General features: G+C 42.0%; 3 protein-coding genes across 7 annotated transcripts in view; 1 reads left to right on the top strand and 2 right to left on the bottom strand.

Moving 5' to 3' along the window:
• Window positions 1-2079: 2079 nt before the first annotated feature.
• On the bottom strand, window positions 2080-6855 carry mtx3 (metaxin 3). Of its 5 annotated transcripts, none has more exons than XM_017413652.3 (9): window positions 6733-6813; window positions 5284-5353; window positions 4793-4869; window positions 4602-4694; window positions 4334-4516; window positions 4173-4249; window positions 3820-3977; window positions 3554-3642; window positions 2080-3411 (listed from the first exon to the last, which is right to left on the bottom strand). In XM_017413652.3, exons 1-9 carry the CDS (start codon window positions 6811-6813, stop codon window positions 3316-3318), a joined length of 924 nt encoding a protein of 307 aa, XP_017269141.1. In that variant the 3' UTR covers window positions 2080-3315. The 5 variants fall into 5 exon arrangements, with proteins under 5 accessions (XP_017269141.1, XP_017269140.1, XP_037834425.1 ...); XM_017413651.3 differs by having other exon boundaries at window positions 3498-3642; XM_037978497.1 differs by having other exon boundaries at window positions 3498-3642; window positions 4602-4869; window positions 6733-6855.
• Window positions 6856-8462: 1607 nt separating this feature from the next.
• thbs4a (thrombospondin 4a) lies at window positions 8463-18688 on the top strand. Its single transcript, XM_017413593.3, has 23 exons — window positions 8463-8684; window positions 9312-9509; window positions 9611-9858; window positions 10141-10243; window positions 10352-10443; window positions 11220-11271; window positions 11366-11586; window positions 11678-11815; window positions 11902-11982; window positions 12074-12226; window positions 12340-12444; window positions 12949-13056; window positions 13140-13299; window positions 14157-14275; window positions 15427-15479; window positions 15561-15645; window positions 15742-15838; window positions 15927-16105; window positions 16284-16332; window positions 16434-16630; window positions 16712-16884; window positions 16973-17112; window positions 17196-18688. Exons 1-23 carry the CDS (start codon window positions 8603-8605, stop codon window positions 17237-17239), a joined length of 2877 nt encoding a protein of 958 aa, XP_017269082.1. The 5' UTR covers window positions 8463-8602; the 3' UTR covers window positions 17240-18688.
• A 461-nt stretch (window positions 18689-19149) lies between these two features.
• serinc5 (serine incorporator 5) overlaps window positions 19150-26993 on the bottom strand; it is a 17028-nt gene continuing 9184 nt past the window's right edge. The window contains exons 3-12 of the mRNA XM_017413584.3: window positions 25355-25533; window positions 24318-24400; window positions 23799-23892; window positions 22963-23174; window positions 22698-22790; window positions 22311-22437; window positions 20867-20936; window positions 20632-20668; window positions 20137-20281; window positions 19150-19862 (exon numbers count right to left, since the gene is read on the bottom strand). Of these exons, the coding sequence (XP_017269073.1) occupies window positions 19718-19862; window positions 20137-20281; window positions 20632-20668; window positions 20867-20936; window positions 22311-22437; window positions 22698-22790; window positions 22963-23174; window positions 23799-23892; window positions 24318-24400; window positions 25355-25533 (1185 nt within the window). The 3' untranslated portion in view covers window positions 19150-19717. The remainder of the gene's footprint in view (window positions 19863-20136; window positions 20282-20631; window positions 20669-20866; window positions 20937-22310; window positions 22438-22697; window positions 22791-22962; window positions 23175-23798; window positions 23893-24317; window positions 24401-25354; window positions 25534-26993) is intronic.

The raw sequence follows: 26993 nt of genomic DNA on the forward strand, positions 1-26993 counted from the left end.
TCCCAATTCTTCTGACTTTAACACAAGTGGCTTTTAAACATCCCTTTGGGTTCCACTTTCCCAGAGACCATGACATTCTCAGGTTTTTTCACAGACATTTTCCAGGCAGTCGCCTCTTTTCTCGTTTCTGGCGGGATACAAAGTGTGAGGCGTTCAGGGGGCACACACACACACACACACATGAAACCCATCAGTTTCTGGCCTCAATGTGAGGAGCTGGACCGTGAAGCTGCAGCCTGGAGGGAAACTCAAAAGTTGCAGCCTGATTTTCCCTTTTCCGTCTCGCTGGGAGAGGATTGCCTGGAACATTTTGTTGTTGTTGTTTCAGCCTAAAGAAGGGAGTGATTGTTGTCTTACAGCAGAAGGTTCACACGGACAGCACAGAACGCTCCAGCAGCTGTTTTTCCTCTTTTTCCGATTAAGTTGTTTGAGTCAAAACATTACCCCTTTAAAAGGTTATTTTTCTAACTCCAAGGTTACTGTTAATGTTCATGTCCATGTTTCCCTCTGTGAAACATCTCTTCTTCTTTTAACGTCAGTCTGTAAACATCCAGGAGCTGAGGAGAGCAGCTGCTGGAGGTTTTGGAGGGAATGTTGTCCCATTCTTGTCTGATGGAGGATTCAGTCTGTTCAACAGTCCTGGGTTTTTGCTTTGTTTTTATTTCGTAATAATGATCAAATGTCTTCTAATGATAAGAGGTCCGGTCAGTTCAGCTCCTGGACTCTTCTGCTCTGAAGCCGTGCTGCTGGAATGGATGGACTCTGTGGTTCAACATGCAAGGCCTTCTATGAAAAGGATACCATCTACATGGGAGCTCACAGTATGTTGTAAGTTTACAGATGTTTAAGTTGCTCCTGCCAGAGGCACTAATGCACCTCCATACCATCAGAGAGGCTGTGCTGATAACAGACTGGATGGTCCCTTTGCTCTTTAACGTGGAGGATGTGGTGTTCATGGTTTCCAAAAAGAATTTGAAATTTCGATTCCTCTGACCCCAGAACAGTTTCCCACTTTACCTTCAATCCATTTTAAATGAGCTTCAGCTCAGAGAAGATGGCAGTGTTTCTGGATGGTGTTCACATATTTCTTCTGTTTTGCATGATAGAGCTTTAACCTGCATTTATGGATGCCTCGGTGACCTGAGTTTACAGACAGCGATCTGTGGAAGTGTTCCTGAGTCCATGCAGTGATGTCTTTTACAGAATCAGACCCGTTTTTAACACAGAGCTGCCTGAAATTGTTCCACTAACTTTAGATGCATTTTTTCAGGCTGATGAACCTCTGAGAGATTCAGCTTCTCTAAAATGCTCTTATTATACCCAGTCCTCTGACTGACCTGTTGCCAATTACCCTAATTAGTTGCTAAATGCTCCTCAAGCTGTTTCTTGTTGGTACTCCCTACTTTTACAGCCTTTTGTCCCAACTTTGAGTTGCTGAAATAAAACTCAAAATTATATTTCTTTTGTAAAAATTGTAAGTTTTTAGTTTGAACATTCAATATGTTTATTATGTTCCACTGTGAATAAAATTCAGCTTTCTGAAATTTGCTAATCTTGCCTTCTGTTTTTATTTAAATTTTACGCAACATCCCAACGTTTTTTAGGAACTGAGGTTGGATTTAACTCATCAAAAGGTCTCTACAGAAACCGTTTTCTGATTTTACTGACATGTTTGAGATATCGCTCTATCAAATCTGAAACAATCAGCTTTACTCCTCGAGCAGCAAATCTGGTGAACTCCCTATAAGACTAATACAAACAAGAGGAACCGTTTCATTTCAATATATATTTTAATATACATGAAATGACAAATAAAACTGTTACAGCTCACAGGCACGAGTTTGTAAATGTCCGTTTTGTTTGAGAACAGCTGAAAGAAAAAGGCTGTTGCTGTTGTCAAAATGATTATTTTTAAATAACAGTAAAGACAGCTGCTCTGATTGTTTACAGATTATAAACAAAGAGGACAAAAAAAAAAAATAATTTATGACATGTGTATACAAACTGTCAGAGACACAGTTGGCATTTTGACACTTGTACAGAGAATTCATCAGTCATTAAAGCACACTGCAGCCATCCAAACAGGTTTTTTAAAGATGGTGCTTTAAACAGAACGTATTACAGAAGTAAGTTTTAGGAATTTTAAACCCAAAATTAATATTTGTCATTTAAGACAAAGAAATCACTTGGAATAGACATAATTCATCAAACCATAAAACACCAGAATATAGAAGAACTTTACAGTGATCACACTTTTAAAAAACAAAACAAATAAAAGAGGCAGCTGGCTGGACGGTCCCAAATAATACCTTGGTTTCATTAAAACAAAACGGGCACAGCAAATAATAAAAAAAATTAAAAAAAAACACACCTGAACCATCAATAAATGAGGAATACGTGTGCAAAATGACCAGCAAAAATCAAGGCAGCAACTGTTTAATGTTACAGAAAACCTCCAACAAGATGAAAGACACATCGGCATGAGTCCACAGGAAAACTCTCTGAAACTCAAATTAGTCCCAAATAAAATTCACGAACAACTGAATGTAAAGTGCACGGCTCTCCTAGTGACTAACAAAACCTTTCAGTCAGCTGATCAGCCCCATGTGGAGGGAAATATGTCAAAGTGGGTAAAATTATCTGACTATTTACAACTATACAAGCTGTACAGGACGGTGGAGTCGAGCCAGAGGAGGGTAAAATAAAATAAAATAAACGGATCACTACGAGGGCCCTGACTGCAGGCAGACTGATGCAAGGAACGTCAGGGATATTTGACAGGGACTGGGAGAAATAAATTGTGCTCATCGTAAAGCGATCCTTCATGGCCAAACATGGAAAATAATATTTACTGCGAAGCGCTGCAGCTCAGACATGCGCTGATGTGGTGGGCAGCAGATCGTGGGAAACAAACTCAAACAGAAACTATATATATATTTGTCTCTTAAACATGGGTAAAAAATTAAAAGCATGAACTACTTATTTCCCCTCTGGACTTCTCGGTTCCTTCGCCGTCCCTTTGAACTAATTTTTGTCATCGAGCAGCACACAGCCTCCCATCCTTCACCACATACATGCACTCCTCCACACATGCACTTTTTAGTCCCCGTCAGACGAACATCTTTAAACTCTATCATCATTATGGTAAAATAGTCTCCTTTAATTATATAGTTATACTCCTATTAAGAATATATTTTCCATTTGAGCCACAGTCCAGGTTTCAATCCCCTCCTTTCAGGGTCTTCAGCCTGATTACTTTCTTGTCTTTTTTTATTTACAGGGAGCTCCTCAGCGACTCATAAGTTGGGTTAAGTTTTAGGCGGGAGTGGAGCTCTTTGCGGCAGTCAGGCCGAGTTTGGGGTCTGCCCTGTGGGGTTTGTGCTGTGGGCTGCTGCGAAGATTATCGTCCATCTAAAGTTAAAAGACAAAAGCACAGTTTAGGCAGTTCCCACGTGAATGAGGGAGAAAGGATACTGGCAAGAATTGAGTGATGATACCTGCTGAAAGCAACCATGAACCCATGCAAAAGAACAGAAAAGGAAAGCAGAGGCACCTTTTCTATCAAGTTGGACTCTTTGTTTACAAGCTGCGTTAGTTTCTGGAGGTTTGCATCCACCGTATCCTGAACAGGTGGGGGGGGACCTGCAGAGAGACGAAGGAGGAGGAGCGGGAGCAGCGTTAGGTCACTTAAAACCCAGATTCGAAGCAGGTGCAAAGGTCGTGTTAGTTTGAACGGTAATTTTTCCTCCAGGGGTTGAGATTTCAACGCGATCAAGCTAAAGCATCAAAGGGGGAGCTTTTCCATGGCGGGATTCTTACGGGGCTGGTCCGAGCTGAAGTAGACGGCAAGGACGTTGTCGCAGAAGCGCATGAGGTTCTCCAGCTGTCTGAGGTGGCTCTGCAGAGGGCTGCTGGGCAGGTTTGCTTTAGAAAGAGGCGCCACAAAACCGAACACAAAGGCGTCCAGACTGGTTGGCCTGTTGTCAAAAACACACACGAAAGACCAGAAAACTCTCAGAAACACATAAACACAAGCAAACTAAGGCTGTGACATCACGTCTTTATCCCAGAGCAGAATACTTTAAACAAAATATATTGAAAAGCTGATATTTGCCTGTTTTTGATCGTCTTAAAATAAAATGCTTAACCCTAATTAACAATGGAGAACTCACGAGTTGCCGAAAAAGTAGTTAGCAGTTCCCAGTCGATAGGAGAGGAGATTCAGGCACTCTTTGGCATCGCTGTAGATCTGAGGCAGAGCGGGAAACACTTTAAAAACAGGGAAATAAAAATGTCTGGCGTACAAGTCAGCCACAGGAGACAGGGCGGCTACCTTTCCCTCCACCTCCGAGATTCTGTGTAACGGCGCCTCTCCTTTGGTCAGGAGGATGCGAGACAGGGCGACGTTGGCGTGGTGACTTGGCACAAGGAAGTTGAGCGGGAACGGCGAGCGTGACGCGAACCATGGCCGCGTCAGATTGGCGTAGTTCTCTGCATCCACCCAGAAAGTGTGCAACTGTGGGACACGAGACAACACGTTCGCGTTTTCTAACGAGTAACGACGTTTGTCAGGAAAACAGCAGAAGACAGGGAGGCGCTACCAGAGCTGGACGCAGTTTCTCCTCAAGCAGAGCGACGTAGGCCATGGTGTCTGCTCCTTGTCTGGCCGTCAGCTCATAATCAGCGTTAAACCGCTGCAGAGACAGAGTTAAAAAAAAACAAAAAAAACACCCAAATCGAATCATTTTACTGCAAGATTTGGAGCTCGTGCTGAAGAAGCAGACACTCTCACCTGTTTCCTCATGAAGTTCAGAATCTGTGCAGCTTCTTGAACTACGGAGTCTCCACAGAGCAACTCTGGGACGCTCGCTGTGGACAAACGAGACAGAAAGAAAGCGATTGTCCAAATACAGAAACAAAAGCAGCACCACTGCATTAACGCTTGGTTTTCTTTAAGAAACATCATCTGGAACCACTAAAAATACACAATAACAAAAAAAAACTTTAATTTTTTCACCTAGACTGACCACAGAAGTGTTTAAAAGTATGATGTGACACAACTTAATGTCCAACATACACAATGTGTCTCCAAAGCAACAGTTTAAACACACTACAAGAAATCTACAAAAACTGTATGCAGCTGCGGCTGGTAAATGTCAGTACAATTCTATACAACTATGTTTACTGTTCATACTTAAGAAATGTTTCCAGGTAGGTTGCAAAGACCTCCTCCTAAAAGATTGTGAACTTTAAGTTTGTAGTTTATGAGAAGCTGCGGCCCACCTGTTATTGTTTTCCATGTCCAGTCTATAGGAGAAACTGTGACTTTTGCTCCAGAAAATTTGGCGTATACCTGAAAAAAAAAAGAAAGAAACAAATGAACATACACACACACGTCTGTTAGGAAAGATGGTAATAAAAGAACAGTCAGTAAATTTAACACTCAAAGGACATTAATAATATCTTGCAGGAACTTTGACCTGTTACCAAAAGAAAGAAAAGACAGGCAATGTTGTGTTTCTGTCTGTTAGCAAAATATCTCAAGAGCCTCTGAATTCTTAGAAAGAAATCATTAGATTTACATCTCTGACTGAATAATTTTTGTAGTTCAAGATGGCCGCCACAGCCAAATAGTCACCATTCAGTCGATCTTACAGACACTGAACTCAGATTTTGGGTGTTGGCAGCTGAAAGCCACTCACATACTTTGAGCACAAAACGTTATTTTAAAGGTTTGACTGAAAAGGCCTCAACGCCGTCATTTCTCATCATAAGATGATCTAAAACTCTGGCATGAAAGGTGGCGGGAGATATGCATTCCCTTGGCCTTTAATCGAGGTCCTGAATGCAGCACTGGGTTCACAAAGTCAGCATATGATTTATCAACTCTTCACGGCAGCTAAACGTCTCCAGTTTAAGTCTAACAAGCGGAAATCTGTCACTAACACAAACTTAATCATAAAAAAATAAAACTGCTGCAGTTTTCCTGCTCTGTCAGGCGAGCACACAGTGATCAACTAGTCAATAAAAACAGATCTAATGAAATAAAACAAAAATAACAAAAACAGTAACTGTGTTGAATTAATGATTCCTCCATTTGAAATGTTTTGCAGCCATGTAAGCAATTATTTCACCTATAATCCAGTCGTGTAGGGGGTTTATTTTCATATAATTTATGTGATGTATTTTACAGCACATTAGGCGACACAAACCAATACTTTAATTCAATAAATGGCCTTTTTTATAGGAGAAAAAAGCGTCACCTGGCGGTCAGAGTTATTCCTACATGCGACATTCAACATTGTTACAGAAGTTAGCTCAGGTCGTTGGTTTCAGGCAGGATTAGCACAGATTCTGTGAGTTATTTACGATGAAATTGCAAATAAACCAAAAAGAAGAAAACTAGGAGCTTCAACAAGCTGACCTTGAAGGACCACAGTGTTTTTTTTCTGTTTTTAAAGGCAAGAAGAAGAAGCAGCAGCTACTTATTGAACCCTTTCCATGCAGTGCAGTCGCTATCCCGCAGCTGAGATATAAAATTAAACTCTAAACATCATTTTATTTCCCACACGTGCGGAGAAATACAGGTTAGCATGCTGAGTTAGCATGGAAGCTAACGAGAGGAGAAAAGAAAAACAAACAACAACAACAAAAAGAAACCCGGTTTGTTCAGCTCTGCTCTGGAGACAAAGACGGTGTTTTTCCGAGCAAACGATTTTATATATTTTTTACCAGAACTATGAGGGAGTCGGTGTGGACAGAAGGCAAGCCCCAGTCTCCTCCCCAGCATCTCAGCTCCATGGCAGCAGCCATGTTCTGATTCATACACGGTGACGTCACAGCCTACCTGTCATATCAGCGCGCGCGCGAAGAGAGAAATACAATATGAGATGTTTCAAATTAAGTCATAGCATACTGTGAGCATAAGATCTCACAATTAAGATTACATTTACAGTGATGTTATTTATAAACGAAACAGTGTTTGTGCAAATTTTACAAGTCAGGTAATTGTTTTTAAATCAAAATAATCTATTTTACATAAATAGTCAAATAATACAGCATAACTTTATAATAGTGCAACACGTACAGACATTTTTCATCCTTAGAAAACATGTTTGGAGTAATCTTTTGTAACACTTTCACAGCATCAGGATACAAATGGATCTAAAGATTGTGGATGTTTTCTCTACCAGTAGTTGAATAACTTGTATAAAAAGTGGCAAATGTTTTAACTTTATCTGTAATAATGGCATCATCTGGTTCGTCAGTGTGTCATGCTACAGTTATGGCAGCATGTTCAAGGATGCTGTTTTCACACATCTTAAAGAAACGTTTTAACTTGTTTTAAAATAAACAAAGATGCACAGATTTACCATACAGCAAAGTAAGCATCATACATTTTAATCACATGTCAGAAGCTAAATCTGTTTTGTGTCATTTTCCTGCTTTCTTGCAGCAACAACAGCACGATGCGTCCCAGAGCTGATAGACTGTTTGTTCCCTCCAGGTGTTTGGTTAGAGGCCAGACAGCCAAGCCCGGGCCGGATGGACGAGGGATGGTAAATGTCTCACTTTGGCTCCATCAGGCAACCGCTGAAATGTATTTGAGGTGAGCAGAGAAAAGGTTTCAAGACGAGTCCCAGACATGTATCGTTAAATGTTTCCAGGACTGAAAAACTGCCCCGAGTCTCTCCGGTGTTATCCTTCCTTCCTTGCCTGTAATCGGCACTAGATTTCTTTCTTTCTTTTTTTTTTCTTTAACGCTGCAGTGGCATGTAGAGCAAGTTAACTGGAATCCAGCTGTTATTGAAAACACATGTCACAGAAATATACAGATCATCTAACTGATTAGTTAGATCGTAATAAATATTATCAAAGACTCACAGGGATTTAAAGATACAGCAACTCAAACCCACAAACATAAGAAGCACTTGAACTGGGGGATAATACTTTTATCCTAAATCTTTATAAAAACAGGTTCACACATAAAGCTGACATTTTGCCTCGTGTAATGAATTTAGAAAAACACTAGACATTTCTTTACTTTGGTGGCTTTGTTTTAGTTTTAAATCTTGAGTTTTATGTTGTTATACTTGAGCTTTTAAATGACAAGAGCCGTGGACGTTTTGAATGACTCTCAGCTACTACCACATCAAATTTCAGCTCAGTATCTGTAAGTCATAACCTTTCTTGTGTTGGCTAATGTTGATTAGCCGTGGCAGTCGGCTCCAAAGGTGAATCAGTCGTAGAGGCACATCCAGTGTTTACTTTCTGAGGGTCTCATTAAAATCTGTTCAGTGGTTTATGAGATATTTTGCTAACAGACACACAAACATTATCGCCTCCGCCTTTGCCCAATAAATATATCTAAATCAATACAAAGTGGCAACTCCCCCCAAATAATTGAAATCGGGGCCATTCCCTCTGCGCCACCAGCAGAAAGAGGACACTCCCCTCTGCCTTTAAAAGCCGTGGCCACAAAATCCTCTCACCTCTGCTGAGACTTCATCATCATCCTCATCATCATCATTCTGTGATTCATCTAGCAAATCTTGATCTGCAGGAGGAGAGTGTTTGATGAAGGATTTTCTCTGAAGCTGTGATGACAGGAATGTGTGTTCAAGTGGCCACTGTGAGTCTGCTGCTGCAGCAGCTGCTGCTCACCATCACCGCTCAGGGTATCGGTAAGTCCTGCTCCAGTCGGACCCTCATGGAAAACTTTATTCAGCCTGTCTCCGTCGAGCGTTGCTGTTCCTACTAATGCTCCGCTTTCTGAATGCAAGCTGCATTATTGTTTTACGACAAATGGTAGAATTTGACGCTCAAACTCTGATCCCAGGCTGACCTAAATAAGGTTTGAAAACAGCTCGAACTGCCATCTGAGAATTCACCAAATTACAATTTGCCTGGAATCTACTTGTGTTTTTTTTTTTTCTCCTATAAAAATTCTTGTCACTTTGTGTTATTCTTGAAAGCCAGCCTTTGTGAAGCAGGCACACGCTTTTACAGCAGCTCCATAAAACCGCAGCAGGACGCCGCCTTTAATGTTCATTCACACACACATGCATATGTGCACACACATAATGGAGAAAACTGTCACACAGTAAAGTGCCGCAGCACAGTGACTAATTGCACCAACTCTGGGAGACAGAAGCCCTTTAAGTCTACCAGATGGAGTGCATTTACTTGCTGTTTCCTCCAGTAAACTCTTTTAACTTACCTTTATACTGTGTTCTTTCCCCTTTATTTTTTTTTTTTTTTTTTTTTGTTTATGCATAATTCATTTCTCTAACAATTATTTTCTGTGCTAGTCTACGACCTGCTGGTGTCTCCAGACTGCCTGCCGGATCTGCTCCAAGGAAGTCTGAAGAACAAAGGTCGGAATGAAGCCTTCCTCCTCTTGTCCTTCAGGCTCCAAAATAAGGCCCCCACCTCGCTCGTTAGTGTGATCAACCCCAAAGAGAACAATAAGTACCTGGAGCTCAACGTGCAAGCCAAACTGAGCAAAGGTGCGTCGCCATGCCAGCACAAAGTGTTGTGTTTGTGACAGACCAGATGATTTGTCCCTTTCCCTTTTCTGTCCTTTATCATTCCCTCTCTGCATTTTAAGTGACCCTTCGTTACCAGAAGGCTGACGGCAGATACAGCACCACCAGTTTCAACCACGCGGGTCTGGCGGACGGGCGGCAGCATCACGTCATGCTGCACGCAAGCGGCCTCCAGCGTGGCCCCCCTCGCCTCAACATCTACGTGGACTGCACTTTGGCTCACACGTTGAACGATCTGCCGGCTGCGTTTGGGTCCCTCCCACCTGGCCCCAACAAGGTGGCCCTGAGGACCCTGCAGTCAAGCAGACAGGTGGATAAAAAGGTTTCGGACACAAGAGTGATCCCTTAAGGCAGGGGTGTCCAATCCTGGTCCTGGAGGGCCACTATTCTGCATGTTTTAGTTGTTTCCCTGCTCTTCAGCAGGTCTTCAAGTTCTCCAGATGCTTGTTAATCACTCGCTCATTCAAATCAGATGTGTCAAAGCAGAGAAACCCCTAAAACATGCAGGATAGTGACCCTCCAGGACCAGGACTGGACACCCCTGCCTTAAACGCACCTCATCCTGACACTTTCTCTTTTATTCCTCTGTAAGGATGAGCTGACGGACTTGAAGCTGGTCATTGAGGACACCATCGAGAACGTGGCCACTCTGCAGGACTGCAGCGCGGAACCAGACAAATCTCTGCACCTGCTGGGTGAGGAGCGTCCTGACGCCACATCCCTGTCATTCTAACCCGATCCAGTTAGACGCGTGACGCATCAGATCCACATCTTATATGTGATTCAACTCTGATTTCGCTCAGACGTCCAGGGAGGCAGGGTGGTACAAGATCAGACGACCATGCAGGAGCTGAAGAAAATGATGGCTGAGATGAAGGAGCTGCTCCACCAGCAGGTGATCTGTTGCCCCAGACTCACTGAATGTGTCTGACATGCAGACTGCACCTCCTGGACGGAGATCGAGGACGCAAAATAAAACCTGGCATGGCAGCGTTAATGCTAAGATGAAATTGAGCAGTTTTCTGGGGAATAATGGGAGAGGAAGGTTACTCCTGCTGAAGGCTTTTAAGAGCAAATTTTTAACTTTAAGAAATTTCCCTTTTTCTTCAGAGGTTTTGCAATAACAACAGCTTTTGTTGTTGTTGGAAAAAAAAGACAATCTGGTCTGTGTGGACCTGCTAATTTTCAGGAGCTGTTTTCTGTCAGACCTCAGCAGTGTGTCACTGCAGCAGAGTCAAAAGAAAAGAGCTCATTTTATGTTCCATCTTTTTATTTGGAAGTCAATTAGACAACATTTACAAGCAGTACTCCAAATAGAAAGTAATTTACAGGTATAATTTTGTACATTACTGCAGAACATCTGTCAACGAAGCACATTATTTTCTATGTGAGGGGTCCAAACTTAGCCCCTCGCCACACGTGTCACAGCCAACTGGAGAAACGAATGTCTTTTATGTGGATTTTAAGCTTTGTAGCTTTTTAAAGCTACACAACATACTGTAGGATCTCTTTAGAACAAACAATTATTTGACTGATAAGGTTTTAGGCAGGGAAGTGTGACATTCAGTTTGTTGGATGGCTTTTTGAACCCTCTGAAAGACGAAAGCTCGATTCGCCTCTCTTCTTTAACTGGGAAGTGATAACAACATTTTCCGTCTCTTTTGAATGTAGATCAAGGAAACAAATTTCCTGAAGAATACCATTTCAGAGTGTATGCGCTGTGGTAAGTTGTAAAAAAACAACCAAACACATTACTGACTTGTGGCACTAAGACTTTAGATCCTAAAGAGACATTTGAACTTTTCTGTTTGTAACAGATGCACCCACAGAATTTGGAGGCACAGACACCGGCCCGCGTCCAGCTCCGAGTCCTGATCAAGTTATCTTTCAGCCTCAGCCTCAGCCTCTGACTCAGTGCCCGGCAGGGACCTGCTTCAGACAGAACATGTGCATCCTTTCAGATTTAGGGGGTTTCACATGTGCCCCCTGTCCTGACGGATACATGGGAAACGGGGTTCACTGTGACGACGTGGACGAGGTGTGGATCACACGCTTCACTAAGTGTTGCAGTTAGTAAGTGACAGCCACTTTGGATGTTGTGTTTTTACATTTCTCTTTCTGAATTTTAGTGCAAGTTTAACCCGTGCTTCCCTGGAGTCCGGTGTGTGAACACTGCTCCTGGTTTTCACTGTGAGAAATGCCCCGTGGGGTTCACAGGACCCCTGGTAACCGGTGTCGGGGAGTCTTATGCTAAATCCCACAAACAGGTATGACTGTCTCCGCTTGATTTAGCTGTCCCTGCACAGAGTAAATCATTCGCCGTCTTCATTCTTTGTCTGGCTCTTCCTCCCAGGCGTGTGAAGATTTGGACGAGTGCGTGGGCCCGCCTGAGAACGGAGGCTGCACAGCCAACTCGCACTGCTACAACACTTTTGTAAGCCAGCTGGAGGTGGTGCAGGGTTATCATTTTAATTCTTCCCAAGCAGGGACGGTCCCGACTCTGACAGAACCGCTGTTCCCAACAGGGTTCCTTCCGCTGCGGAGAGTGTAAGACTGGCTTCGCAGGTGACCAGGTAAGAGGCTGCCACGGCACCAGGCTGTGTCCTAACGGTCAGCCCAGCCCCTGTGACGTCAACGGTGTGTGCATTGTGGAAAGAGACGGCAGCCTTAGCTGTGCGGTAGGAACACGCAACGGGAATTCATGTGAACACAAACAAATTTCACATTATTCTACATAATGTAACATAAACTGTGACTTTCTGAGCTTTTTTGCTTCTTTGGTTAATGTTAGTGTGGTGTTGGTTGGGCTGGCAGTGGTTATGTCTGTGGGAAGGACACAGATATTGATGCATATCCTGACAATAATCTCCGGTGCACAGACAACACCTGTAAAAAGGTACTCACTTCTACATCCCCTTCCTTCTCCTGCAACCCAAAATCTGAAAAAGTTGGAGCTTTGTGTAAAATGTGAATTAAAAAAAATGATTTGCAAATCTTATAAGCCCTTATTTTGTTCCCAATTAAACATATCAAATGTTTAAACTAAGAGGAAACTGTACCATTTTTAAGGAAAAATAAGGTAATTTAGAATTTTATGGCTGCAACATGTCTGAAAAAAGTTAAAGCAGGGTCATGTTTCCCCCTGAGAAACATCCCCTCTTCTTTTAACGACAGTCTGTAAACATCCAGGAGCTGAGGAGAGCAGCTGCTGGAGATTTTGAAAGGAATTTTGTCTCATTTTTGTCCGATTTAAACATTTGATATGTTTACTATGACCTGTTTAAATCAAATATGAGTCTATGTGATTTGCAAATCTTTGTCCCTACTTTTCCCGTTTGGGATTGGACATTTTATTGTAATAAAAACTCATTACCTGCGTGTTTTCCTGTATGATCTCCAGGACAACTGTGTGTTGGTGCCAAACTCTGGCCAGGAGGACTCAGACGGGGACGGGCTGGGGGACATCTGTGACAACGATGCAGACAACGACAGCATCAATAACGAAGATGTGAGTGACTCAGTCCTGTCGAACGTCAGCAACAGACGTGCGCTTTTAGGCCGAGTCCTGTAAATCGGATCTGTCTGTCCCAGGATAACTGCTGGCTGGTCCCGAACGTCGACCAGAAGAACAGCGACAAGGATCTCTACGGCGACGCCTGTGACAACTGCAGGACAATTGAAAATCCCTCACAGAGCGACACAGACCAAGATGGTCTGGGCGATGAATGTGATGATGACATGGATGGAGACGGTACGTGCGTTAATATTTACTGTAACTGATGAATCGTCCAGCTGGAGTGCAAGTAAAGGCTAAAAAGTTTATTTTTGTACGCGGTCACATTGTGATGGACTTTTACTGCTTTTATTGGCTAAATTAGATATGATAAACTGAGGAAACAATGTGAAATCAGTCGTCTGATGAAAACATTATTAGTCTGTAAATGTGAGGATTATCCAGAGCGTATCCTGTCTGGACAGGGCTGCTTCAGAGGAGGCAGATGAGGACATGTTTGGCTGTTTTAACTGGTCTGGATATGGTTTATCTGTGCAAAATATCCTCCTGTTCCTTTCTCTGAGTGTGTGTGTGTGTGTGTGTGCTGTGGATCTGTTTTCAGTTCACAGCCTTTTCTTTTCTTTTTTTAAATTAAACAGTAATAAAGGTTAAAATATTCCACTTGCACTCTCAAATGTTTTTCTCAAAACACGTTTCTCCCGTACCTCACTTGCCTTGGCCTTTGGCGTGACCTTTGCCTTTTCCTCCAGTGGAAAACTCTTGCCTTTGTGTTTTCCCCTCATGTGTTCACTTGTGAATGCTGCAGGTTTAGCCTTCATTTGGCAGGGCTCCTGCGCCGTGATTGCTTGGTAATGTTTTCAACTCCGAGGGTCGGATTTCTGAGGACTTACGTCTGTCTACTCACTTAGAGGATTTTTTCCACGCTGAGCCTCGGCCAGGCGTTGAAGGCCAACTGGAAACTATTTCGCCGACGCTTTAAATGAACTCTGCCATCTGCTGATGCTTCTGACTGAGCTATAGGCTGCGATCCGCCGTGCTGCTTTTCATCTCCCCTTCTCAGCTGTTTTACTCGTGATTTTATTTTATCTGTCCAGGTTTGAAAAATTTCCTTGACAACTGCCAGCGAGTGCCCAACCCAGATCAGAGAGACAGAGATAACGATGGCGTTGGGGACGCCTGCGACAGCTGTCCTGATATGGCCAATCCCAACCAGGTACCAAACTGAATGCTGTAATCCTAGATCCTAAAAAAGCATTATTAATCAGTGTACTGGAATGATATGAGATCAGGGGATTTGTGTTTGACTGGGTAGAAAATTATTTAAAGAACAGGAAACAGTTTGTGAGACTATAGATCAACATGCTTGGACATTACCTGTGGGGTCCCCCAGGGGTCAGTACTGGGTCCAAAACTGTTTAATATGTATATAAATTACATTTGTAAGAGCTCCAATACATTAAAATTAGTATTATTTGCAGATGACACAAACACTTTTTGTTCTGGGAGGATTTAAAGGAGCTACTGAAGATGGTCAGTTCAGAAAGTGACAAAATAAACAAATAATTCCACAGAAACAAATGATCATTAAATCAAACTACGGTAAATGTTATTCAGAAATTGTAAAAAGGAATGCAGAAGTACAGACACATACAGATGGTGTCGACAGTAAAAGAATTCATGAGATCAAATTTCTGTAAGCTGGAAATTTCAAACAAGATATTTACACAAATAGTCTCATGAATCACAGATCCAGTTCACTTTCATGCTGCACAATTTATGCATAAAGCAATAAACAACCTACTTCCTGGCAACTGGAAACAAGATGGGGGCTATAATGTCAGGGGGAAGTAAAAGTTCAAACATCCTGGTGTTTGTATTAAATTGAATACATCTTTATATGAAGCTGTGGGGCAGACAGAGCACGGCCAGTTTATAAAACTGGTACAAACATGTGTTTTTAAAGGAACAGGGAGGAAGAATGGCTTTGATACACCGTTTACACACAATATATGTGCATGTACGTGTATATGTCTGTTGTGACAGCCCTATAAGTTATGTGTATGTGTACAGTGTGTCCTTGAAGTGTTACAAGGGTTACATAACCAAAAGGTTTTATGAAGTAATTGTAAGAAGGACTTATGATAGGATAAAACAGAAAGGAAACAAAACAATTATTAGTTACTAAGTGGTATAAATAACTTGTGTGAACATGTTAAGTATGTATTGTCTGTTCTTTTTATTAGCTGTATTATTTAAACAAATAAAACCTTATCATAATCAGAATCAAACTAAACTACAGCCTGAAAAAAACACTTTTTTTCTGCCTTGAGTTTGTTCAGCGCTGCTTGTTTTGTCTGCCTGCAGTCGGACTCAGATAACGACCTCGTAGGAGATACCTGTGATGACAACATAGACAGGTAGATCCATGATGAGCTGGGAATGTTTGTATCAAATGTTGCCACGGGTTTTACTTGCCCCGCTTCTTGTTTTTATATCAGTGACGGTGACGGCCACCAAAACACAAAGGACAACTGTCCCACCGTCATCAACTCCTCTCAGCTGGACACCGACAAGGACGGAATGGTTTTTATAGTTTTTTTCTTGACTAATTTACCAGGTTTGGTTGATTCATTCGTCAGAGAACTTTGTGTTTAAACCGGCCTACACTTTGTTTGACAGGGAGATGAATGTGATGACGATGACGACAATGACGGCATACCAGACGAAGACGACAACTGTAGACTGGTCGCCAACCCAGACCAAAACGACTCAGACAGTTTGTGTCCCCCGTTTCTCTTCAGTGTCTAGTTTGTGACAAGCAACGGCTTCATCTGTGTTTACCAACCTCTGTCGATGGATTTCAGTGAACAAAGTTGGAGACGCGTGCGAAGGGGACTTTGACAAAGACAATGTGATTGATAGGATCGACCACTGCCCGGAGAACGCTGAGGTCACACTGACTGACTTCAGGGCCTATCAGACCGTGGTGCTGGACCCGGAGGGAGAGTCACAGATAGACCCCAACTGGGTGGTACTCAACCAGGTAAATAATAAGTTCACATCTGTCTTTTTATCGTCCTCTGCGGAAAGGCTGAAAGGTGAAGGCAAACAATGTTTTTGCACAGGTCAGTGTGTTCTATATTATGTTAGTATTTTAGTTAAGAGTTAACAGGCACGTTTGCTCATGCGGCAAGTTCTTATAAATGAACTTCTTCTGACAGGGTATGGAGATAGTTCAGACCATGAACTCTGATCCTGGCCTCGCTGTAGGTAAGTCAATATATCATCATGTGTGATCAGAGTTGATTTCCCCTCTTCATCCACGAATCCTCTGTTCAGTGCTGCTGTGTGTTTCCTGTGTCCATCTGCAGGCTATAAGGCGTTCAGCGGTGTTGACTTCGAAGGAACGTTCCACGTGAACACGGTGACAGACGACGATTACACTGGCTTCATCTTCGGCTACCAGGACTCGTCCTCCTTCTACGTGGTGATGTGGAAACAGACGGAGCAAACCTACTGGCAGGCTGCGCCCTTCAGAGCGGTTGCAGAGCCGGGGATACAACTCAAGGTGTGTGGAGGGAAGAGTGTGTTTGCTGGCACACAAACCCCCCCCCCCTTCCCCCCTTCTTATGTGGCTCTTGATCAACAGGTGGTGAAGTCAAAGACCGGTCCTGGTGAGTACATGAGGAACTCCCTCTGGCACACAGGAAACACCACCGACCAGGTGCATCTCCTGTGGAAAGACCCCCGGAACGTCGGCTGGAAGGACAAGGTCTCCTACCGCTGGTTCCTCCAGCACAGACCCCAGGTCGGATACATCAGGTACAAACACACACACACCATCACAGATACACAACAAACACACAAATGTTTTATAACGACAGTGGGTTTCATATCACGTGCGAACCAGGGCTCGCTTCTATGAGGGTTCGAAGCTGGTGGCGGACACGGGGGTGATAATTGATACCAGCATGAGAGGTGGGCGGCTGGGCGTGTTCTGCTTCTCTCAGGAAAACATCATCTGGTCCAACCTGAAGTACCGCTGCAACGGTGAGTGCCTGCCAACGTCAAACAGTCCAGCAGCGCAAGACGTAAACGTCCTCATGGGGTTTGTTTCTGTCTCACTCGTGCAGACACCATTCCTGCTGACTACAAGGATCTGCCAAAAACAGAGTGAGGTGGTGGCCCTGTGGGGGCGAAAGAGCTGCATCGTAGAGACAAAAAGTCAGAGACAAGAGGAAGAGAGCAAGAGAAGAAGGAGGAACCATTTAGTGCTGGGAACAAACCATTAGGCATTAGTTGGTTCAGTGTATCTGAAGACAATGTTTGTTTTTTAAGAAATAAATTGTTTATCTATGCAATATATCACTTTAAATTATATCCACTCTTTACACAGTTAAAACCTCAAAGCTCAATCTGTAAAGGTATTCATTGCAAACTATTTACTTTACTTTATTTTTATTTTTGGCAAATTGTACACAGAAAACAAAACAGAACAAAACAAGAAAATCAATAAACAAATCTTAATATAACATCAAACATAAAAAAGGTAATACTCAACTATATGAAATAGTGCAGTTTGAGAGTTTACTCCAGTAGTTTTCCCAGATATACTGATAAGCAGTTCTGAAATGCAGGTACGCACTCAATGTAAACAAAGCACTCAGATAGAAGTCATGTGATTGACCTACATTACGCTGGCTGTAGTCTGTGCAGCAGGTGAACAAATGTGTTATATCTTCTAGATATGAAGATACGAGATGAATTACACCTCGTATAATTCATTACTAGTTTTAGAAACTTATTTCCATACTTGACTCAACAATTCTGAACATAAATACAAACCAGTACATCAAAACAGTCGAACTTCTCCATCTTAAACGGCTCCAGGGACAAACAGCCATCGTTGACCTATTTTCAGTCACTTCGGGTGTTTCTGTAGCATCTGTTCACAAATTTTAATTTAAGGACACATTAACCATTAATATAAGAAAAACACATTGTGGACATTTTATTTCTTACTTCATCAATCTTTTATTTTTGACCGGTCTTCATGACTTTGCAATGAGTACCTTTAACATTTTGCGAAACAAAAACATGTTTTAGTGGAATATCTGTATAAAACAAAAAGGGACTGCTACAGAACACATTTACAAATGTTTTATTAAAAGAATGTGAGCCATGTGAACTGCATGTAACCTTCATCTTTGTACTACAAACATAAAGTTTGGTCAACTAGTCCCACTGTGGTCTGTAGCCTTTACAATCTTATTTTTTACCCTTTTTCTAATATTTCGTGTGTTTGAAAGCACCATTACATTTCCACATTCAAAGCTGTAAAAAGAAATGCAGAAATAGTTTCACAACCTAATTTTAGCAGAAGCAAAATTTTCAGATTATAGGCCTGTAGCCAAAATGTACACACAAGTTATTTTACTGTGAAATATGTTAGGAAAACAAATAAAAACACGAGGAACAAAACTGACCTGCTTGTACAACGCATTGTATTTTCTACACAATTGTTACAGGAAGTGGTCTTATTACGGCAGTAAACTCAACATCCAGTGTTGAATAAATCACCTAAAATCAGCCATGATGGGTTAATCGAACCAGCATGACGTGCTGACACATGAAACAAAAAACAATCCAAAAAGTTTTTTCTTAAAGTACAGAACATAAAGCTGGTTTAGCCATGTGTAAATGCAAGCAAATACATAAAGTCCTTACTTGGATATTTCTCTGTAACAGACCAAATAATCTGAATAGATTAAATTTTTTCCTGTTGTCTACCTTTGGCAAATGCAGCGCTGAGTTGGTGGAGCTCTTCCAGAGAGGTCAGACTCACAAAAGGCAGGCCGAGTTAAAGAAGACGGCACGACGACGCAGAAATGACGTGAACTTTCTTGAGAAAACGACAGGCTCAAAGGGAGCGCAGACAGTAATAAAACTTTACTTTTGTTATCTAGGAGGGAACTTCTCAACAGCAGGTGATTATTACTAAGAAGCTCTCATTCTGTTGCATAGAAAACTACAAAACAACACAATATAAAAAACTGTCAACATATGAGCCTGAGAAATGAGCTTTTGAACAAAGTTAGGGCCGTATCTAATTCCATTTAAACTTAAATAAATATGTTTTTTTTTTCTTCTGTAACATCTCTTGAAATAAATTTGTCCTAAAACTCAAAGTTTGGCTCAAATCTTTGCTACAACTTTCTGGTTTGACTTCACAGAACTGAAATACCTGGCTGAGAGAGAGGGGGCAAAAAAAACAGGAGTCCAATAAAAAAAAGCATACAGAAAATCTATAAATGTTCACTTTCAAGTCAGAAGTTTTCAGGGATTCAACTTCTATAGTTTTTTTTTTTTATGTAACTTCAAAGCTGTAAGTAATACAAAACTCCAGTCAGTGGTAGTAAAAGAATAAAAAAAATTCCCATTAAGGTATTTACAGCTTAACATTGTAAAACAAAGACTAACATACAAAACAAAAGGCAACAGATCATCCTTTTTTTTAATTCTGAGGGTAGTGTGGAGTTGTGTTTAAAGGTAAGGAGGGGGGAGAACGGTGGTCCCTTGGCCCAGCATGAAGGCTCATCGTGGCCACATCCTACACAGCAGCGCAGACGGGACACTTCCTGTACGGATGTTTGATTCAGGCCTCGAAGCGCTTCGGGCAGATCATTGGAGCGACGAGGGTCACGATGTAGAGGAAGAGGCAGACCCAGCAGGAGACCATCTTGATCCAGAACACCGACCAGCTCCCCTCCAACAGCTCCTCGATATTATGGTTATCGTAGCTGCAACACAGGCGCATAGTTAATCAGCCGAGCAGGACTGATCCTTCATTTTCACTACAAGAGAGGGGGTCTTACTGTCACTAAGACTAAATTAACTTCTTATATGAAGAGAAACCTAAGGTCCGAAACTGAAGAAGGCTCAAAATAGATAAAACAAAAGTAAATTGCATTTTTATTAAATGTATTTTGACCATTCTTTTAGCGTTTCTACATATATTAACTTGGTTTGCTCACATTGCATGGACATGTTTTTGTCTTCTTGAGAATCACTTACTGAAACCAGTTGGTGACGGTCATCATGACGTAAAGAGAGCCCAGGAAGAAGACAAAGTGGAAGTAGGAATAGCTGTAGATGGTTGCTTCCTGTTCATCGTATAACACGTTCTGACCCGAACCAGTTTTTTCCTCATCGGTGTCCTCTGGAAAGACAAAACAAAATAAAAACACACAATAAGTCAATGAAGGAGGCAGACACATCACTGAAGGGGAAACAAAAAGCGACCAGTTTATGTTGGTACCATTAGCTTATGTCTGATCTCCAGCAGGTGGCAGTGTGAACACATTTTTGGCTTCCCTCTGATTCCACTTGAGTCTCACACTAACCTCCTAGTAACAGTGACATCATCTGGGTTTGTTGACCAATGCTTTTTCACTACACTCACTCCGGTTGTGGAATAGCAATAAGTGTACAAAAACACCGAGTGGTGAGAGGGCAACTGGGGCCAGAACTTCAGAGAAAAAAAAATATTCTCCTAAAACGTTGTCTTACCCGTGTCATCTCCACAGCAGAAACAGCAGCGAGCTCTCTGCAAAGCAAAGAGGACATTTGGTTACCTTTGACTGGATGAGTTTATTTTAAAACACACACGCTTCATGTCTTTCTGGGTTCATGTACTGAAGTCGACGGTGATGTCTAAATTAGGGTTGTCTGTTAACGTTTGTAACAAGTCTGTGTATTTAATTTTCCCACACGCCCTGTGAGGTCTGAATATTTGCGCGTTTACCTCAATCTCTGGCTCGCTGTCCCTGTACACCCTGAGCGCGGCAGAGCTTCGCCTGGTGGTGGAGGTCAAACTACAGCCAGGAAACAAAGACAAACAGAAATGGGAAGGCAAATAAAGGGAGAAAAAGGTTATAATCCCCCCCCCCCNCACACACACCCCAATAATTTGCAGTTTTGGACGGCTGCAGAGCCTAATTTCCTTCTTTAAAAAAAGGGCATGACCACAAGAGACAGGATGCCTCCAGTTGATGGAAAACACATGTGAACAAAAAGCAAAACGCCACAGTTCTTGTCTCTCACAGTCTTTCTGCTCAGCCACAGCCAATCAGGCACACACTTTTCAGAGTCCCAGCCAATACAAACTCAGCTCTCCGTGTCGCTATCTGACTCTACGAGCTGCTGCTGCTCAGAAGGTTGGGGCTGTATAATATCGCCAATATACATGTGACAAAAACGGGACAAGAAAAAGAGCCACGCTGCAGGAGAACCAAGGGTTGTGTGTGCACGTGGGCACGTCTTTGAGAGTTGAGCCAACTGAGCACATTCAAAGAGCTGTTTAGGGTCGAAGATGGTTTTACTTTTCATATTGGCTGGTTTAGGTTAGAGTAACTGCTGTCATACAGGATTAAAAACAACAACAACATGCTGGGTAAGGGCATCGGAAACTCAGCCGAAAAATGACAGCAAATCAAAACTTGACACTGTTCGAGCAGTTTGTACTAGTCAGGGAAACCAGAATGAGGTCGATGCAGGCCAAGAGATTTCTATGTATCAACACACGTGTGGTTGGTTGGGGGAAGATGCGGTGGCTCGGTGGGCAGTGAAGTCACCCTGAGGCGGCAGGTTCGAGCCTGGGTTGCGGCAGGAAGGGCGCAAATCTTTTGTGCGAATTTGCTCGCTGTGGCTTCATTTATTGTTGCCAAACAAACGAAGGAAATTAAATATTTAGATGTATTTCTGTGAATGTGTCGGCTGATAGAGTCACAGTCAGACTGTGGTCTGCAGGTCTGGCTGCCTCTCTAACTCCAGAGAATTGGATGGTTATACAGTTTGGGACTTTTAACAGTTTTGTCTGCCATCATTTTTGACGAAATTCCAAATTATTAACTTTACCTTTAGATTTTGCTTTAAACCAACATGCATATTTGCATATCTAAAGTTTAAACTTTTACTTGTGATGGCTCAAGATGGATCGCGAGGCTAGAGAAAAGCATGAATGTCATCATAAACTGACAAAAATGTGAGCAACTTTGCTCAAAACAGCTTTTGTGAGGGCTTTAATATTGTTTGTACTTAGGACTGAAAGGGATTGATTTAACCCAAAAACTTTGGTCACAGTGAAGGCTCCAACTTCTCCTATTTTTACTTTTTTTTTTTTAGCTGTGATAGTTCAAGCCACAGTGTAAAATGTGTCAAAACGTAAAACGCCAATGTGTCCCTCTTACCAAGAGTAAATGATGCAGGCAAACAGGATAACGGTTCCGATTGCGGTGACGATCTTCTTGTCGCTTTCCTGGCCGGAGTTGAAGGGGAACACGCACACAGTTTTGTTCTTACCGTCTATTTCTATGACTGAGAAGAAAGAATGTGCAAACATATAGGAATGACAAAAAGTGGGGCAAGGAAATCAACAATTCTACCGTCAAATATTTTAAATTCAAAAAACTTTTTTTTAAACTCTTTTTATTTTACTTCTAAACGTGCAAGCATGCTGGTACAGGACTAAGTGAAGTTTGAAAACGCTTGTCACTTAACATAAATGGGACCTATTCATCCAAATTAATATTCAGTGACGCTGTGACTGCTTTGTAAAGACATCTGTTTGTACTCACATTCAGTAGGTTTGCTGGAGAAGGCTGAGAAGGTGAGGTACATGACGTACACGCTGATGACTCCTGGCTGCAACAGGCCCGATTTGGGCTGCACTGCAACGACACAAAATTTTAATAAAGATGTCTACATTTAGGAAAATTTCGAAGCTTTTTACATTAACGTTACGTTAAGTTTACGGTCCTAAAACATACTGAAGTTGGTTAACCGTTTTGATACATAAATCACTTCAAATGAGACAAAGCACCTTTAGGTACGGCTCCTTACATTTTTGTATGAAGGGGGAGATGGCGAGGAGCGAGACAATAAGGCAGAGGCTGCCATTGATGCCCAGGAAAATCTTGTTATATAAACAGGCCTCGGGGTGTGTGTAGAACACTCCCATAAAGACCACGGCTCCCACCGCGACGCTGAACAGAACCAGAGTGACAAAGGCCAACGCTGCATACCACAGACGGTTATACTTCACCCCTGAACTCCTGCAGGCGGAAAGAGGGAGGGAGGGAGGGAGAGGAAACAAGGAGAACAAAAGGAAAAGGAAAAAAACACAACGTGAACAAGGGAACGTCAAACTGAATGATAAATAAATAAGTCAACAAGGGTGGAAACTTAAAAAGAAAAGTGACCCAGGAAAAATCGGCCTAAAGAAAACGATAAAAAAAAAATTTAAAAAAAAAAAGAGTAAAGCTTGATGAGTTATAACTTCATCTTGAGAAGAGGACAAGATAAACTCACAGATGTTTAAGATGAACTTTCAAATTTAATACTTTGGGACCATAACATGCGTCAAAGAAAGGCTTAAATTTACTAGGATGTCTATCAAACCATTTAATATCTGAGTGAACTGAGGGAGAAACTCAAACTGTGTCCATCCAGCGGATCTTCTGATCAGCGTCCAGCCACCATGTCTGACCCACCCCCACGCAAAAAAGTACAAAGCTGCCTGCTGACTTCCTCTGCCTTTTTCAAAGTCTGTTTGTTTTTTGTATTTTCCCCGCCACCCACAGAAGAATACATTCCACCCTTCTGAGTTCCTCGACATCAAAAACAATAAGCAGGACACAGGTTTTATTTAAACGATCACCCCCAGAGGCGAGCCTCACCAGTTCGTGTTCCATCGGTGCGCAAACTCCACCAACAGCATGAGCTGGATCACCAGGAAGAAGCCGCCGCCTACAGCTCCGATGTAGCGCCAAACTGTGAAGAGAGGAGGAGATCAGGGTTCAAACACTGAGGACACGTTCGTCTATAAAAACTTAATGTTTACATCTGTCCTCTCAAAACAAAAAAAACTGTTATATACATTTGCTCTGACTTGTTTCAGCAGCTACAACATTTTTTCTATATGTATATGTAACCATATATTAGTAAGAAGCACAAAAATAAAACTTTACTTTAAGGACAAGATCCTGCTTTGTAATCCTGCAATTTTATCCTACCTTTTTAAAGTAACTTAACAATTTACATACTTAGAAATAGCAAGGAATTTGCCTAAAATAAAACTTTTATTTGCTTGTTAAAACTTAATGTTTCATTTTTACGGCATCAGTCCAAAGGCAGACATGTAAAAAGTCTAAGTTATATTAATATAAGAAGCTTGAATAAAACTTATTTATATTTACTTTCCAAAAAGGTGTCCTGTTGTGGAAGGTAGAAGGCTCCAGCACAGCAGCCCACCAGCAGAATAAACTTCAGCAGCCAGAAACTAACATTTGAGGGGGGAAAAAATGCAGAAGAATCAAAATAAGAATAAGAACAAAGAGAAGCTTCTTAGTAGAACTGCTGCAGATTTCATACTTCTGAAGCTAGATTCAAATTATTATCCAAGCACACTTCTTAGGGTAACATATCCCACATCTTTTACTGGTGTGGTTAGCAGAACCAGTCTTATTTCTTAGTTTTAACCTTTGCTTTGTAAACTGTCAGAAGATCTTAGAACTGGCAAAGATTTCCTCCTTTTTGAGCATAAAGCAAATTCAGCAAACCATCACTGGATGTAATTTTATTGAAGTCACACATTTTAAATAACTAAAAGGAATACCTCAAGTTATATGAAGCGGGGTACTGTGGAAAAGTTATGAACAACTAATATCATACTTGTTGTAAAAAGCTCTTTCAATGAGCTCAGTTTGAAGAAATCAAATTGAGTTTAAATCTTACTGACGAGCTAAAGGCTAGTCTGAGTCGGGCCAAGAGTAAAGTGGCCTGCTACAGTCTTAAAAAACTGTAATTTCTAAAAAAAATTCATAGTGATTCATGTTAATGCAATTTTTTAAACCTTTACATTGCCGTCAGTGTGACATCACAGTTACTGAAGCAAGAATATTGTGATATTTGTACAGGAAGTGCTACAGCTAGCTGCTGCACCTGCCCTTAATAATAATAATAATAAGCTGGTGGCAACATAAATGAGTTCACGAGAACTGCTTTAAATTTTTGAGATTGGAGTTTTCAGACCATTCAATGTTCATAACTTTTCCACAGAACCCCAATTTCAAAAGATCTAAACTTTTGCTTTAATATGTGGCCTTAATCTTCTTTTTGTATCCAGTTTGGCTTTTCTTTCAACATGAAAGTACCTGAGGTTTGGAGCTTCTGTTACAGGAAACTGTGTGAACTGAACTAAACAAAACAAGCAAGAAAAATAACTTCTTTATACCCATTGTGTATGGCCGCCCTGCAGCCGGTGCTGTTGTTGATTCGGAAGGTGATGATAAAGAAGAAGAAGAAGAAGCAGGCCATTCCAAAGCACATCTTGTAGACGGCAGAGTATCCAACGAGCTTCTTGCAGTTTTCCCCTGCAGTCATCTTCTCACACATTTTGTTGTAGTAGGGGATCTGTCGGGCAAAACCAGAGACCCAAAACACCAGGATTAGATCATTACGGCGGTGAAAGGAAACCCACCTTTGCTCGTGTTTGTACAGTGCGTAGCCTCAGTGAAAGGGCCCGATAGTGTCTATTCTCTCTGTCACGCCTCTGAAAAGGACCAGAAAGGCAGAACAGGCAGCGACAACAAATGCACCCTCTCTCCATGGAGCCCTCATTCATCCTTCGTTCTCCCCGGCCTGTAAGGGGGGCCTTACAACCGACTGTCAGTGTACACAAACAAAGGCCACAGATGAATAAATTAAACAGCTTTTTGTCACCGAGTCAGAGAAAAGGGAGGAGGGGAACGGGACAAAGTACACAACAGAGAAAGACTGGGTTTTCCTTTCTCATTTTAGGCTTAAAAAAAAAGCTTCTCCGAACAAACAGTGGAGTGCATTACAAGAGAGGCAGAACTAGAGTAAGTAATGTAAATAAGAGCCTCGCTGTGGCCTTCAACAGAAACCTGCTTCAGTGGCAGCGTGCCGACAGAAGAAACACCTGCTGAAGTCGATACGAAAAAGAACACAGGTCTAAATATCTGGAGCAGGGACGCGAGTCAAAGTCAGAGAAAAGCGCAAAAGAGAATTATAAAAGGTTAAACTCGGCTGAGTGCTTTTACAGTCGGCGCTGTACATAAGTGAGTCCCTACCGGATTGAGTTGTCATCTCTTTAGTGTGTAGCGAAGTTCCGAGCCAGATCGCAACATAAAGCAGAAAGCCCATTCTGGGGCTTTTGTCTCACGTTTAAGGAGCATATTAGCATGTCCATGATGTTGTGATTGAGAGAAAAGGGGTCCGTTTGTTTCCAACTGCTGTAAATCTCTTGAGAAAAGATCAGCGCTCTCGAACGCACAATGGCTGCTCTCTTAGCCGGGACTTCCCACTGCGCTCAGTGTGCAAGTGACAGTGTGTGTGTACGCCTGCATGAATGTGTGTGTGACTTGGCAGGCTCTGAGCAAGGCTATCAGAGGCCATTTTGTGTCTGAATGGGTCTTACAGGATTCTCGTATCACAAGCAGGATCTCAGTAGGGAATTGTTGCAACAATGTACTCAAGGCACCGAAGAAGAAAGGAAAACTAAATAAAATTTAAAAAAAGACAGAAGGCAGAAAATGTTTTTCCCTGTCATTATTTTCCGCTCACTCTGAGGTTGGTTGTAAGTAAATGACCTGAAAGTGATGCTTCACATGCCAACCTCACTTATTCCTCGTCACACTAACATCGTGTCTGCGACTTTTTGCCAAACTGCGACTTTAATCTCACTCACCTAGATGACAAGATTAAAGGAATCAGCTGTGGCGTAACAGTTTAATGGGAATTTCTCTGAATAAACAAAACCTGTTCAATTTCTCAGAAACAACCACGAGATGTGAGCCTCGTATTTTGTTGATTCATAAATGACGGGAAGGGTGTGTGTGTGTGTGTGTGTG

This window comes from Kryptolebias marmoratus, linkage group LG1 (genome assembly GCF_001649575.2).
Source record: "Kryptolebias marmoratus isolate JLee-2015 linkage group LG1, ASM164957v2, whole genome shotgun sequence".
Taxonomy (NCBI): domain Eukaryota; kingdom Metazoa; phylum Chordata; class Actinopteri; order Cyprinodontiformes; family Rivulidae; genus Kryptolebias; species Kryptolebias marmoratus.

Bases quoted from the DNA above. Each gene is read 5' to 3' on its own strand.
- mtx3 (XM_037978497.1), bottom strand. From the start codon at position 6,790: ATGCTGGGGAGGAGACTGGGGCTTGCCTTCTGTCCACACCGACTCCCT. The intron at 5,354-6,732 runs GTAAAAAATATA...TTTTTTTTTCAG, and splicing joins CCGACTCCCTCATAGTTCTG to GTATACGCCAAATTTTCTGG. The intron at 4,517-4,601 runs GTAGCGCCTCCC...CGTGTCCCACAG, and splicing joins AGAAACTGCGTCCAGCTCTG to TTGCACACTTTCTGGGTGGA.
- thbs4a (XM_017413593.3), top strand. From the start codon at position 8,603: ATGACAGGAATGTGTGTTCAAGTGGCCACTGTGAGTCTGCTGCTGCAG. The intron at 10,244-10,351 runs GTGAGGAGCGTC...GATTTCGCTCAG, and splicing joins CAAATCTCTGCACCTGCTGG to ACGTCCAGGGAGGCAGGGTG. The intron at 16,631-16,711 runs GTGTGTGGAGGG...CTTGATCAACAG, and splicing joins AGCCGGGGATACAACTCAAG to GTGGTGAAGTCAAAGACCGG.